At 40.2% G+C, this 16,359-nt stretch overlaps 1 protein-coding gene across 1 annotated transcript; it reads left to right on the forward strand.

Annotated features, from left to right (window-relative positions):
• Window positions 1-115: 115 nt before the first annotated feature.
• On the forward strand, window positions 116-13,177 carry EAF2 (ELL associated factor 2). The gene is made up of 6 exons (XM_082285097.1): window positions 116-256; window positions 2,623-2,717; window positions 3,385-3,521; window positions 4,286-4,431; window positions 7,683-7,949; window positions 12,433-13,177. Exons 1-6 carry the CDS (start codon window positions 154-156, stop codon window positions 12,477-12,479), a joined length of 795 nt encoding a protein of 264 aa, XP_082141223.1. The 5' UTR covers window positions 116-153; the 3' UTR covers window positions 12,480-13,177.
• Window positions 13,178-16,359: the final 3,182 nt, after the last annotated feature.

The following is a 16,359-nucleotide window of genomic DNA, read 5'->3' on the forward strand; positions in this document are numbered from 1 at the left end:
GCCCAATCCAGCCCGGCGGGGGCGGGGCTCTGCGGGTCGCAGCCTATCGGAGCCCGCGTGGGCGGCTCCCGCCGGTCCGGGCGGTGTGAGCGATGCTCGGTGCGGGCGGCGGTGGCGGCCCCGGGGCCCGCCATGGTGTGAGGCGCTGCCGCGATGAACGGAGCGGTCCCGTCGCTCTACGACCCCAAGGCGCGGGTGCTAAAGCTGGGGGAGAGCTTCGAGAAGCAGCCGCGCTGCGCCTTCCACACCGTCCGCTGTGAGTGCTGGGGTTGGGGCAGTTCTCGGGGGCTGTGGGGGTCGGGGAGGGGTTCGGCCGCCCGTGGTCCCCTGAAGGGCGAGGGGTGGCTGCGGCCATGCTCGGTGGCTGCCTCTATCCCGGGATTCTGGGGCGCAGCTGGGAGCTGAGTGCCGTGGAGTGCTGGTCCAGGATTTCGGGAGCGGTGCAGGTTTCAGTCGGTTCTGGGAGCACGTACGTCCATTGTATCCAAGAGCTGTCCCTCGCTACCCGCTGGGCACTAAGTTCGCTTTTTATGCCTTTTCCATAGTGTCTCCCTGCTGTTCTGCTGTAAACCGAGCTAAGATGAACCTGTGGCTCTGCCCTCTTTCCTTGCGCTCAGTTTTTAGAAGTTCCGTACAATTCAGCAATCAAAGGTTAAAGGCAGGCAGTGTTAATCACGGAGCCAGTACGCCCTCCCTGAGTACATAATTACTATCTAGAGAGGTGTGTGCTCAAAGATTCTGAGGGTAGCTAGGGAACAAATGCTCCCAGGATTATAGTCCTTGGTAATTTAGGACTGTAGCTTCTGGTTTTGTTGTCTAGTTATTTATAGACTGATATCCCCAAGCTTCATTCTCACGTATGTTCTCTGGAGAGTGTCCTGTGTGCAGGATGGGTAATGTGCTCTCTGTGAGCAAAGGGAACGGCACTTAGGCAGATAGTCTGCAACTGTGCAAGCGGAGGAGAGTGGGAAAAAAGCTATAAAATGGATTTAAGCAAATGCTGCAATTTGAAATTTACCCTAATTTTAAAGAGGAGTAACAACCCCGTCTGGTACCTCCTACCCTTAGAGTTTCATGCTGACTCTTGTAATTTGATGATTTATTCTGAAATCTGTTTTGAAATCTCTCTTCCTTTCCAACAAATGAGACATAGAAACTGGCACGTTCATCAGTTCTATCAAATGCACATGCAGAAGAAATATCCTCTGATACCTGACGTTTTTCTTAACAGTTGAGTAAAGGGAAAACAGCTGCTGGTTAGAAGTTAAGATTAGAAGTATCAGTATCTTCATTTTCTAAAGTATTAACAGCCCAGTGGCCACATATTAAAGGAAATATTCTCTGATTTGATGAGAAACTTTGGAACTGTTGTACGCTTATTCCTGTCAGATGACATTTAAGGGTTTGTCCTAAGCAAGGTTAGCAGGGGCTGTCACCTGTGTCTGGGCTCCGAGCCTCCTGCTGCGCTCACAGCCCTACCCACCAGCTCCTGCAGCCTGGTTTTCCTGCCCGGTTGGTGTGCTGGCTGGAGCCATGCTTCCCAGCTGCGGTCTGTGCCACCCGGCCCGTGGCTGCAGGCCGAGTTATGGAACTGGGAAGCTCCCCAGCTGCAGGAATGCCGCCGCCAGTGACCAGCAGCGTGAGATGGGGCAGGCAGCCAGGCGAGGAGCGTGTGTCGTGGTGTGGCCATGGAGTGTGTGCCAGCCGATGGGTCCCCTCCGCCCTCATTCGGCGTTCGAGGAAGGGCACCGGCATCCCCGGGGTGCGAGACTGGCCCTGCCTCACCTGGAGCCGCGGGCTCAACCCCACATATGTTATCACAGACCTCGAAGAGCCTCTTGATGCCATCCTGTCTCCCTAAATCGGCACAGGCAGAGTTTTGGCTGTAGCCTTTCCCAATTTATTTGCGGTGGAAATAATGCTTTGTAGGTAATGGTATGTACCAGACCTGCCGTGCTGATGCCTGAACACATGCTCGTTTGCAATGTCTCAGAGTTTTGAAAAGGACCAGAAATGGATACCTTCTTTTGCTCAAAACTTATTTTAACTAGTACTTTAGATGCTGAAAAAGACAAAATGTAAATCAGTGTTAAATTGGGAAAGAATTTCACTTGTAACAAAAAGAACTATACTGAAACCCCAAGTTTTTGTCAAGTTCTGACATGCTTGTTACAGTAAAGTCAGAAACAGAAAGAGGGTTGATGTTTGTTGAGGGTTGATGTTGTTCTTTGCATTTTCAGTCACTTGTCTACATCTCCCATGTTTGGGATTAACATTTTCAAGAATTATTTATTGATTCTTCTGAAGATAATTATATATGAGGATTTATCTTTTGAAATATAAGACAGCTTGTTCAGCCTTTTTATCCATTAAAACCTAAAGGTGTTTTTCTAATTTTAACCAAAAGATTTAAACACTTATAACGAATCCTGAGAAAAGCAGCTTGACTTTGAATTCTACTGACTTATGGAATGATCTGCTCAGGGGAATGGTAGATAATGGTAGATGATACACTAACAAAAAAGGCTTTTACTTAACAGCCTCCAACTGCAATTAAGTGGTGCCTACATTTATAAGATTCCTGAAAAGCCTGTAAATAATCTAGTTTGTTTTTATATTTAGATGACTTCAAGCCTGCATCTATTGATATGTCCTGTGAAGGAGACCTTGAAGTTGGCAAAGGTGAACAGGTGACAATAACGCTGCCAAATATTGAGGTGAGTTGGTGTGGCTGAAGAGTGGCAGGCTTAAGGGAACGATTTATTTTGTTGTCCTAAGTATATATCCTGACTATGGAAGGGCATAAAGTTTCAGTGCTGTTTCAGAGCTGCCTGTGTGACTTTTAGAGTAGAAAAACAATTGCTCTAAGAATGCAAGATTACAAAAGACACAAAGGTGCACTGTAACTTTAAGTGTATTTGCCACACTGGAAATATGCTGTAGGATGACCCAGAAGTGTTGCGTGCACAGAAAAGCTTCATGTGTATGTTGGCAGTGCAAGTTTCCCCCTGGTATTTATTGCTCTAGTGCAGTTCTAAAGCAGGAAAGACTGGAAAGGGGAAATTTACTACCTGCCATGCTTTACTGCTCTGCTGATACGGGAACTGAAACCCCTTTTGATGAGAGGACTCCTAGAGAGAGTCTGCTTTCCTTGGGAAATAAGCATTTAATCAGTTTCAAACTAAGCTAAGCAAGTAAAATCCCATGCCAGTCAAACACCAGCTGCTTTTGGACATGGCTACTGTGAATCTAATTTGAATTAACCAGTAACATTTTTAATGGCTAGAAATGATCACTTGTAGTGAACTTGTCATCACTGATGGATTGTTGTTTCTAAGAAAAAAGACTACAGGAGTAACACTTACTGGACTTCTGATTCAATAGGGCTCAACTCCACCAGTGACTGTGTTCAAGGGCTCAAAGAAGCCTTACTTAAAAGAATGTATCTTAATTATCAACCATGACACTGGAGAATGTCGCCTAGAGAAACTTAGTAGCAACATCACTGTGAAAAAAACCAGGTGGGTGATTTACAGGAGAAAAAACTGTGCTTTACTCATTATGAAAATCAATTTCTTAACGAGTCTAAATTGAGATATATTACTACACATTACTATTTTTAGGAAAACATAATTTTAGAAAGTACCTGGCCTTGTTCAAAGGAGTGAAAAGCCTGCTTTCTCAGCAAACTGACTTCACGTGTTTTGAGTCATGATGGCAGAAGAAATGGAAATTTATTTTTTTGTAACCAAAAGATGTTATATTATTGAAAGAAATAGTAACTATCTTCTGGTGTGTTTAGAGGGAGGAAAAAAAATATCTGTTTGGCTGGTACTTGCCTACTGTCTTCTGACTTGTAAATGAGGAAATCTAAAAAAAAGAAAATTTTGTGACACTTCTCAGTAATTTTAATGGCTTTGTTTTCTCATACCAAGTTTTTAAATATTTTTTTTCTGCTGCTGAGTTCATATAAGTGATTTCCAGCAGAATTATTATTAAGTGATCCTTGGCAAGGGTAGCAAGGTATAAAAACAAATCAACTGACAAAGTGTTATAAAGTTATTAGCACTATATCAAAAAATCATTTTTAACACATTTATAGATGATATTAATAGTATAATATTAATATATTATGTGTGTTAGCATAATAACTTACTTAAGAATCTAATGGTGCTATTTAGAAAGGCATGAGAAATAATTCCATGGTACCATATCCCCTTTATTCCTGCCTTTTTCCTTGTATCTTGCCTTCTAGTAATTAAAAATCTTTTCCTTTCACACACAGAGCTGAAGGAAGCAGTAAAGTCCAGTCTCGCATTGAGCAGCAACAGCAGCAAATGCGAAATGCAACAAAGGTTCCAAACAACGTTAAAAACTCTCCAACAAAAGAAAAAACATTTCCATCTTCTCCTATGGATGATATTGAACAGCGTAAGCTCCATTGGCACATAAGTTTCAGAAACTTTGCTGTTAACAAGCAATTAGTTTTTAAGAGGTTTTTGAGTGTGTGGGTTGTTTTTGTTTTGTTTTGTGTTATTTGAGAAGCAACTTTACTCTGATATGGAAATGGCCACTCTGGCTCAAGTGGGTAAAAGAGCAGTATTTGTAGCTTGCTAAGGTAAAAATCCAGCTGAACCATTAGGCTTTATAATGCCAAGGGTCCTGCTGTTCTCTGCTTGACTCTGTCTTCCACTGCTACTTTAATCAAGTATTTAGTTGGTTGTATTGTGGTACTGGAGCTAAGTCACTTCCATTTTGACATTGCTGTTTTTTCTTTCTGTGCACTCAGCCAACATGGGTTACAGTACCTTACAACTCAACATACAGTTTAAATTACCAGATAGAGCCTTGTGAAAGATGAGGTTCCAATGAAAAAGACAGCTAAAAACTTGCACAAATCAACCCTTGAGCAGTGCTGTGTACTGTTTCCTTGAGCGACTCTGGTTTAGTATGACACTCATATTTCACTTAATAGGAGGCCTTATTTCCTTTTGGAGGACAAGGAAGATGGCAGGTGGTAATTACTTGCTACAGAAATGCTGACAGGTGGCAGTTTCATTGACTGGAACTGACATCTGCTTCCTAAGTTGTTCTGAATTCCTTTTTAAACAGATTTTTTTAGACGTCTCATTATGAAGATGGTTTTTGTTTCCATTTTGGTCTTAAGCTCTGACCAGAAATCTATATGGCAGAACAGTACTAGAATGCATCTAAGGTTGCAAAGAGGAAGGAAAACTGGAGCACATGAAGTAAAATGATGGCTTTTTCTAGGTGGTCTGTTCTTTTGGGGGGAGTGGTGGTGTCAAACACTGAAAGTCTCCAAAGTAGCTGCCAATGTACCAAACTCTTGTGTAGTGCCAGTCCAATTTTGAGTACTATTTAAAATGCAGAAAAATTGAAAAGGATGGTAGAAATATTATCAAGTCATCTAGTCCATCCTTCTGTCCTAAAGTCAGATTTCTGATATAACTTTTAACCTCTTCTTAAAACCTTCCACTGACAGATCCTTGTACTTGCTGGCAAGCCATTCCAGGGCTTTGCTCTCCTTACTGTTTGGATTCTCCTGTATAAATAGTCTGACAACAAGCCTATTACTACTTTCATATTTATCATGCAAGTACACAAGTACCGACCAGATTACTGTGCTGCTTTTGAGCAGTCCTTCATGGACTTAAACTCCTCTGTCTTTCCCATTCTTTATGCAAAATTACACCAGTTGGTTTAATCTTTCCTTAGAAGTTCCTTTCTAAATCTCTGATTTGTTGTCAGTTTTCTTTAGCTTTCTTGCAATGAGTCCAAAAACTTCCTGTAGTCCCTAAACGCATCTACTGTTTCAACTAAGGTTTTAGCAGTGCTGACTTGAGCAAGAGGGCTGTCTTACAGGCACCATTCATCTTTATACACAAAGAACAAATAGTATCATGTCTGTAGTATCACAAGACCAAATAGTATCAAGTCATTTCTGCAACAGCATCGTGTGGTAGAACAGTGTGTAGGGATCCCCGGTGACTCTCGGACTCTTCAGAAGCGTTTCTGCTTCATCGTTCTTCATCCCATGGTTGTGTAACTTACTATTCCTGCTTAGGTACGCTACCTGGAACTTGGTACCAACTTTGTTTTCTGGGGTGGGGGGAGCTCATTCTGCCGTTATCCTCTAGTGTATGTACAGCTCTTCCTTCACTGGTTAAAAATACTTAATTTAAATTCTGTCTGATTAAATTACATCAAAATTCAAGGCAGAGATCTTATTTCTCAGCTTTTGGTATTGGCCATTCACTTAAAATTTTTCTTATATTAGACATTGCTTAGCAGGAAGTGGAATTAAATGCTTATGACTTGAGTGGTGTCTTTCAGTTAGGTGTCTTACACCTCCAGATGTGTGGTAGATCATATTATCTTATACACATCCTTAGCAAAAGAAGGATGCTTAGATGCTTCCAATTCTTATTTGTCTTCTGCTTCCCTTATCTTTTTGCTTATGTTTGAGTAGCCCAGTCTTTTATTGTTCTTTCTTTCCTAGCATTGGGTTAATTTGTCCCTGTAGCCATTGCTGCATTATTTCAGGTGTCATTTTTCCTGAACACCATTTTCTTTTAGACTGGCCTTTGGTAAAACTGGCCTTTCCTTTAGACTGGCCTTTGATAACTCAGAGTCTGTTTCATGGAAGTTTGTGTTAAAGATTAATTTAATTACTTTTTTTCCCCTCTCCTTTCTTTTAAACTGTGCACTGTCTTGCATCTCAGTGACTTTCACCTTCAACCTATTCTGTATTGGGTAAATCTGAAGTGAGATGAGCCACTCCTCTACTTGCCTTATTGTGTCTGCTATATCATAGCTGTTCCTGAAGTATTCTAAGAGCTTGTAAGACCAACTTAAATGTCTAGGTACTTACAGTCTTGAATAGTGATGAACTTCTGCACCATAACTCCTCAAGTCCTCCCTCCACCATGATTCAGAGGTCTGTTTCAGACTTCTCTCAGCACTCATGTTTTGCACAATTATTATGTGTACCTTTCTGCAAAGATTAACTTCCTCTGGATGTTGGACTTAAGCTAATGTATGTCAGAAATCCATACTGTGCAGCATTATTCGCTCCTCCAAATCTATAATGAAATGAGGATTTGGAGAAACCTTCCTAATATGAACTTTGGATGGTTCTTTTGGATATTCTTCGTGCTTAACTTGATTTTGAGCAAAATGTCACATGGTCCGAACAACTGTATTGATTGTAATGCTGAACTGCTGGGAGGCATTTTGGGTGCAGCTGCAGACATCTTACAGTCACTGATCTGTGTAACTGCAGTTTTTAGTCAGTGAAAGCCATCTTTTGGGTGCTAAGGAAAACACAGAACATTTTCTGCTAGTTGCAGAAATTAAAGGCTGTGTGGGATGCACTACCCCATGGAATGTGGGGTTAAGCATTTGGGTTCACAGTCACCCTTGTTCTAACACTTGGCTTGAAAGGGAGCTCAAGCTATGAGAGAAGAAAATCACATGACAGGCTGGATACTCACTTGTGCCCTTTTCTTTGTTCTGAAGAGTTTTGGTGGGCTTGTTCTGGGTTTTTTTTAAGTCGCTGTAGTGTGTGTGCCCGATGTCTGTTGATTTTTTTCCTTTTTCCCTCTTCCTTATATTTCAATTATGATGAATGTAAACTGAGAAACAAATCATATTGTTTGCAGAGCTAAAAGCAGAAGCCAGTATCATGGACCAGCTGAGTAGCTCTGACAGTTCATCTGACTCTAAAAGTTCTTCGTCCTCTTCATCAAGTAGTGAAAATAGTTCTAGTGATTCTGAAGATGAGGAAATGAAGCCCTCTCTTCCTATGTCGATGCCGTATTTGCAGCCTCAGCCTACTGTGTCTGCCATACCACAACAGGCTGTTCCTGACAAAGATGCCAGTCATAACAGATCCCAAGAGAGCAGTGGTCATATGATGAATACACTACGTAAGTACAAAGGCTGTTCTTTTCTTAGTGCACAATTCCAGACATCAAGATTCTGAAAGGAAACCATATTGTTTTTAAGTATGTCTCTGTTATAATTAAAACTGTGGGAAGTGATGCTAGGGTTTGATTGTTCAGCAGCAGGCTGAATTAGACACTGAGCTAGAAGGTTCGTGGTTCACAGAGATATTAAATTAAAGCTGAAGCAGTTGAAAATATTTCCTATTCTGGCTTCCTCCCAGTTCTATACATTGGGACTGGAGAACAGTAATTTTGTATTGAAAATACTTGAACTAACAGGGCATTCCCTAAACATATGCTTATAATTTCTTGAATAGAACTATGGGAAGGATACTATGGTTGCAATGCTCTGAGTTACAGAAGAGATGGTGTATTCTTAGCTGTGTCAGTTACTATTCATGGCAGTGTTCCACTGGCCAACATGGCAAAACTATCCTTTACATATAAGGAAGGAGGTGATCTTCTTTCGGGTGATATCTTATTCTGCCCATTCAGGCAACTGAAAATGTAATTTGAAGAGTAGCTGTGATGTTCAAGAGGGGTTGCTGCACAGCCTGGAATTGAATGCTCAATGCATTCAAAAAAAGGAGAGTTTGGAAAACAGTCACATAAAAAAAACCCCCACTAGGTAGAGAAACTTAAGTTCACTACCTAAATAACAGGAATACTCAGACATAGAAGTGAGTATTCAGCTATGGTAACTCTTCCAAAATGATTACATTTTTAATTAGCTCCTTAGCTGTTGGCTCTTGGTTTGAAGAGATTTCCATCAACCTGGTTTGCAGCCTAAGATCTTTATGGTTTATCATTTCTATGTAAACTTGTTATACTGAAATTTTAGACTGGCAGATCTACTTTTATTTCAGGTCTTAATGGATAACTTGAATGGGATTTTTTTCTTTATTTTTTCTTTTTGTTTTTAGCTAGTATTTAAATACTTAAATAATCTGAATTGTTATTTAATTATGCACTGCATTAACAGATAAGATCAGACTGAAAAGTCCTGTGACTTCATGTGCAGAGAACTAAATGCTGCTTTCATTTTACTGTCACTGCAGAGAACAATGTCTTCATGTTTACAGTTTGCGTAACGTTAGAGTGCCGCTTATTTCAGCCCTTACTCACGAATGCGATTCCCCATTCTCCATGCTTTAAATAAAACTATTATGAAAATGTGATTAAGCTCTAGCGCCGGTGACAGAATCTCAGCTGGCAAAGCTTCCAGTGAGAAATACAAGTACAGGTGACTAAGTCCACCATTTCCAGCATAGGGAGAAAATGCTGCTTAAACCATGACAACGTCAAGACTGTTTCAGGGGAAGTTGGTGGCTTGATGTTGTTCCACATCCATGTTGACAGGTAGAACCTCTGCCTGTAACCTCAGGCCTCTTGAGCTTGTCCAGCTCTTGAGATTAATGCCATTTACTTCTATTATGGTTAGAGATTTGTTACTGCTTAAAACGATTCCATCCCCAACTTCCAGTGCAGTTAACACTTACAAGACACTTCCACTAGTTAAAGATCAAACCAGCTACTTCCAAGGAGATTGCTTTTCTCTAGCTTTGTTGCTGAGGGAATTTGGCACGAGAGTGAAACCTGGAGAAACTAAATGGATAGCACATTGTTCTACTTTGAATGGCAAGAGTTCTCAGTCAGGATTTTGTACAGTCATTTCTTCCATCTCAAGGTTTTGCAAAAATAAAATATTGAATCAACAAATGTCAGCACAAGCTGCTTGCTTGTCTCATCTTGCTTTGAGGTGTGTGTGCTCATGTCTTGTGCACCTCTGTAGAATCACAGCCATACTGGGTAATTAGTGAAGTTGTTCTTTGACTTTCTGTGTGCAGGGAGAAGGCTGGGGGAAGCTTAGAGAGCAGAGTTTTATCTTGCACGTAGAAATTATACAGGTGAGATTTTGTAGAATTTGGAAAATGGAGGAAGTGGTGTCTAGAGCATGGTAACCAAATACTTCTGTCAAATACATATGTACCTCTTCAGGAATCTGGGGCTCAAGACTGCCCCTCACTCCCAGAATACTGTTTCTTTCCCTTGCTACCTTGAGAAGATGGTTATATAGGCTCACAACTTGCTGTATAACGAAGTCTGTAAATGGTGGCACTAATAAATCTGTTCTTCATGAATATTTGATCATATGTTGCTTTATATCTACTTTTTGTTTAAACAAGGGTTATGTTAAACAAAGTAACTTTCCAAAGAAAACCCAGCACAGATGGGCTATTCTGGGGCCTTGTGTTAGGTACTTAGTATTCAGCAGAACTTCACTTTTGATACTGGTACAAACATAGCTGTTTTACTTTGTCAAGTAATAATTTTCCCTTACATTAACTTACTTACTAACTTACTGTACTAACTTACATTAGTTTGGTGTTGGTGTGACCACTAAGATCTGTGAAGCAGTGATCACTCCTATGAGTTTCCCTGTCCCCTATAACTAGCAAGAATTCAGTTGAGTATATTATATTCACCGATTTAAAAACTTAGGAAATACTGTAATTTGCAGTGCAATCTATTTCCCCAATTAATATTGCTAATAAGCAACTGGCACCATGAAAGCAAACAATTCAACAGCTCTCCCCCCCTTCATTGCTGCCTCGTAAGTACGATAGTCTAGATGTTTCTTCATGGTCCTCATTAAATGAACTTTCTATCTTTGCACCAAATCCATCTGAAAGCCACCAGCTCTAGATTGTGCTATTTTGCCCTCTCTCTGAAGGTGTTTTTTGGAGGTAGGGTTGCAAAAATGAGGCAGAAAGTTTAGCCTGAAGTAAATCCCAACATATTAATTCTGACTCTGGAACTTGGAGTTCTTGCTTTTCCCATCTGCTGGTTTTCACAAGCATTGGTATTTTTGGCTGGTGTTACAGGGTTTGTGTAATTTCTATTAACTGTGTTGAAATAACTTTTGAAGGCTGTAGAAACACTATTTGGAAGGTTATCTTCTTGTTCACACTCCCTATCTTCTCATAAAGTAGGTACTGCATAACAGGGCTGGGATTTCTAAGAATTCACTGTAATTCTCCTTTGAGTGATAAATACATGAGTTTAATTTACCAATACCATTCTCTGTCTTGAAAGATTTTTTAGGATATTACATTGTTCTGAATAATTATTAACAACTTGATTTTGTTCTTTCTAAATTGCTTTTTAAATTTATCTTAAAATAATATGGCTGTAAATATTTTCTCTATATAGAGGATTGGAAACAAAAAAATTGTCAACAGTAATACTTTAAAGATTGCTGGAAACAGCCATCTTCACTATTCTTTTCTTATATAAAGTGTTTTTGTTGTTGCAGAGAAGCATGTACCACTTTCTAAGCTTTAGTGATGACACAGTGGAAAACAAAGGAAGGCTAAATGTGGCCATGTTAAAGACTCCAGTGTTCTGGAAGAAATGATACGCCTGAGAACAAAAGATCCAATCTGAGTGTCTTGTGGGGTTTACTCCCTTGAGGTTACTTTTTCACCCATCTGCAAAAGGGATCTGTGAAGGGTGCTGCAGCTGAGGAAAGGGCACGTGAAAATAGTGTGTTGACTCATTTTTCTCAGTTTCAGTGATTTTTCTTTTGTTTTCAGGCCATTTCTGCACAACCTGAGATGAATTTTTTTTCTTTTGTAATGGTTGTTTGGCAAGGGAGGTGTGGATAAAAGCATACCAGTTGGAACAGACTCCTAAAAATGTGTGGGAAGTTGCTAGATATGATGTAGATTGTGTAGAGCATGCTGCTGTATTTTTTGTTACTTATCTGTCATCCTGGGAAGATTCCCTCCCTCCCACCCCCTGAGCTTATGGACATCCAGGGCGAGCACAGTGTAGTCTTTTTACTTCCTCATTTTGAAATATATATAGAGAGAGAGCCACCAAATTAAAGTGCTGTGTAAAATTCCTTTTGATGTTTTGTTTGCTCACTTGTTCCAAAACCAGTTTGAAATAGTAGGTCACTGATACATCTTTAAGTGGTATGTCAAAGAGCTGCTCTTCTTGATTGAGACACCACTTTGTTTTCAAGCACAGCTGAGTAGCATTCAGATGTGTTTCAAAAAAAACCAACAACTTGTTTTTCATAAAACTGCATTCACCAGCAGTTTTTCCACTTGTGAAGCATGAAAATGTGGGTGGCAGAGATAGCTAGGTGTTGTCTTTTGTGATCCGGTGATATTAAATAAATGCTCTTGTGCAAATAAGCTAATGGCTTCCTTGCCAAGATTTTAAAATTGTAGAAAAGTGATATCTCTAAGGTTCTTCAAAGGGGAGTTTGGTTCTACACCTATTTACTCTTTTATCATAAAATAATTTGGGTTAGAAGGGACTTGAAAGATCATGTAGTCCAGCTTCCCTGACCTGTTTGGTACTAGCTTTTGTAAGCCTTAATTGGGAAAGGCAATACCTTGAAAGAAAATTATTTCCTTGAAAATGACTAATCTATTGACTCTTTCTCTTCTAGGAAATGACTTGCAGCTGAGTGAATCTGGAAGCGACAGTGATGACTGAACAACTTTTTGGCCTTAAATGTATCACCTTTTTTTGCTAAATATGTCTTAGCATCTGTTTTGCACTAAGATTAGATTACCAGAGACTGGAATGAATGTCCTCAATTTTGATAATAGACATCCTAATTTTCTACTGACACATCATGTCTATAATACAGCAGCATTGATATCCTGTCAGTGCTATGGTTATGTGTTTATCTTTCAAATTACTGTATTTACAGTAAAATTGTGTATGATCTGATTTTGATTATTTTTGCCTCAGCCACCTGTTTTACTTGAAACTGATTTGTAACAGCTAGTTACTTTATATAAATAGCTATGGAATGGAGAAATTTCTGATATTTATGGAGGCAAGTTTCCTTCCTATCATTTAAATGCTGATCTCACAACTTTGACTTGGAGGGAGTGAAAGGGAGAACAACTAAATGAGGTCTGCTGTGTCAGCTACACTTTTTGTTCAGTTCACAGTTCATACCTTTAAGGAAACTGCTGAATAATGTGGTCCACTAGTGCAGTTACAGTTTACAATTGTTCAACACATTGCTGAATTATTAATTTCATTGTATTATGGGACTTCGTATTTCTGAGCCTCAAGATTCCTAAGGGAACTTATCTATTCTCTGCCTTTTTTATGTAACTTGACTAGGGCGGTCTTTTTACAACCTTTTTGTATCTAAATGTAGGTAACTGCAGAGACAGCAATGAATTTCCTTCATTTAATTCTGTAATGGAAGTCAGAAAATTTCTTTGTAGAAGTATAAAAGTAATTTAATAAAGCAAATATTTATCATTTTCATGCATCAGATTCCGTTTTTACTGCTTATGAATTCGATTTTCTACCTAAAGTAGTCATGCCAGTGAAGGGGTCAGGCAAAGAAATAAAGCATTGAAATAGTAGCTAATAAGGACTCTCCACCCTGTCTACAAGACTGAAATGTTTGTTGCTTTTGTTACATGAGCTGACCCTTAGTAAGAGCTTGCCAAAAGTTTATGGTGATGTAACTGAATGTTTATTACAGATTACATCCAAATGCCCGTGGAAAGTAATACTGTAGTATTAGACAAGAAAAGGTCTTATTTCTTCCACGTTTGAAATTATACTTCAAGACCTGAAGAACGGGGGATCAGACTCCAAATTTCATCCTGTAATTTGCTACTGAAGAGTTTTGTAACAGTAGCAAATGTCTGTAGGGTGAGGTCTGACAAGATAAGTCTCCTCAGTCTCACACAGGAGTCTCCTTTGCTGGATTGCAGTGACTGGGTCACAGCTCTGTGTCTAAACGGTGAGGGTTGAATCCCATATGTCAGCCCGAATGCGCAGACATGGAAAAAAATGCACACTTAGTAAATGTATACGATAGATGGTACTAGAGGAGCTTATCCCAGTAATATATGGGAAATGCTGCTTTCCAATGCTTCCATACCTTGTGCTCTGCACTAAATCACAGCTCATTAGTCTTCTGGCTTCCTAAAGTTGGTATCATAAGAAGCAAAATGTTTTTGTGTTTATACTCAAAGGAAAAAGCTCCAGTTAGCAGCCATGGGCGAGCAGGTGTTAGAGAAGGGCTAATACCCAACCTTGAGGAAAGATGCTATGTAATAACCCCGGTAAGACATTTTAAACTCTTGAGGGAAAGGGTACTGAGGTCTCTGATGGATCCCAGCTGTTGTGTGGGAACTCTAGCGGAGTACCTGACTCTCTTGGCACATGCTGCTGATAAAAGTCTACTAGGGCAGTGTGAGGAGCTGAGATGTTGCTCCTTCACACTAAGGAGCAGCCCTGTGTGCTCAATAAAGGGGTGCATGATAATGCAGTGTCCTGAACTGTCTTCTCTTTGCCTTCCACTGTCCCCAGTGGTTTATTTACATCAGCCTTCCCTTAGGATGATGCTAAATTCTAATTCCAGCCAGAATTTTTCTGAATAACAGGGCCTTCAGGATGTACAGAGCAAGCAGATGTGTGGAAGCACTGAGCAGGCCACAGTCTAAATCATGCAGAGCACATGTATTCATGGATTATAGTCATCCTTCAGTGATAAAACTGTTGTGTGCAATCTGTATATAACTGCCCTCACAGGTATATATGTGCTTAAATATAGCTCTGGGAGTAAAGAAGATTTCCAAGTTCCTGGGTCTCAGGACTGTAACTAAGCCTGTGCTATCTTTAGGATTTGATCTTTGGGTTGAAAGCTTTCTAGGAAGAGAAGAATGTTAGTGAAGCTTTTGTATAGTGTGTAGTAAAGAGTGGTGAGTAGCCAGTCTGGCATTTTGTCAGATGCACAATTGTGATAATTCAGGAAAGCTTCCCTTTAAGTAACATGACAGGAGATAAGATTCTCTAACAGTTCTTGGAGAGAGAAGGGGGAAAAGATAACATGTAAATGCATTAAGGAATAAAGCTTTGCCTGCTATTTCCAGCCCAAATATATGTGATTGGCTCCCCCATTATCCATGTACCTGTCAAACTTTGGCAGGTGAGCTAAGGAGCTTGTTCAGCCTCTTGGCATGCAGTGGACTTGTCAAGAGTCTCATTTGGGACTTGCAGGGGCATTTCCTCCCATAAGGCTTGGGTCGTGTGCCCTGAGTGGTGTTGAGCCTCCATATCTCCTGCTGCAGGTTGTTCCCAAATGGCAGGAGTGAGAAGGGGATTGCGTTGAGATTTAAAAGCAACTTTCCTTTTTTTGACCCTGATTTGAAAATTCTATTCTTCTCCCTTAAAAGTAGTTTTATTCATGTGATATTAATTTAACTACAAAGTAATAATATCAGTAACAGCTGTAAGTTTCATGAGCACTGTTCCTACAACCTCTGAGTACCTCTTTCAAAATGACTTGAAATACATCTGGTTCTATCTTGTTGCTTTCAGTTACGTCTTTACATCCAGATGTTTAAAGCATTTGTATGTGTATCTCTAAGCAGCAGATACATTTGAATAATATTTTGAGACATTATATATTTTTCTGTGACATTATAATGAAGCTATTGTGTATGTTTTGGATTTGAAGAACAGCTGCTTATCACTTCTATTGATAAATCAAAACCACCTTCCCAATGCAGCTGAAAACTTGAGAAATTTAAGTCTTCAGCGCTAAGGACCACTGCAGCCCCAGTTCACCTGCCCCTTCTCTCTGCATGGCATGTGGTACAAGCACAGTTTGTCTGGTAGCTCCTTCACAGTTGCAGTATTCAACCCCCATTAAGTCCTGAAATGGGGATTAAGTGTGCTTTCCAATTGTACCTACCTTGCCTGGCAGCTTCCATTTTTTTAAGAACTCTGTCCCACTCTTGTTTTTCATGAATGCTGCCCTGGGGCATGTGGAGAGGTTGAGGTCATCCCTTCAGGGTAGCTCTGGCACCCCTGTATTCCATGATAAACACTGGGATTGCCATTTACTTGGGGTTTTCTGAAGGCAGGATATAATAATTTTTCAGATTAAAGGACTTTACTAAGTCACTTCTGTGCTAACAGACAGTGCATCACCTTCAGAACAGAAGCACAGTATTTTTAGGAATTATTTGCTGGGTCTTTCTTGATGGATTTCTGGGGAACCAAATATGAACAGATCATCTCAGATAATAGTTTGATTTGGTACTCAAGACTTTGATCTACAAAAATCGTACCATTTTGGGCCAACACTTCTTATTTTCTTTAGAACTTGTAAAGGAAGGTTTCTGAGCACAGCCAAGCAGACTGTTGAATCCTCCTTAAACAGAAGAGATGAGGATGCATAAGCTGGACAGAAATGAAGAAGCTCAGAGGAAGAAACTTGGGTCACGATGGTTGATAGGCTGAATGCTTGCAGTACATGTGAATTCCTTCTCTCACCACTTTTTGAGGTCATTCAGCCAACCACATAAGGTGCTAAAGACAGTCTTAAGTA

This window comes from Coloeus monedula (genome assembly GCF_965178545.1).
Source record: "Coloeus monedula genome assembly, chromosome: 7".
Lineage (NCBI taxonomy): Eukaryota > Metazoa > Chordata > Aves > Passeriformes > Corvidae > Coloeus > Coloeus monedula.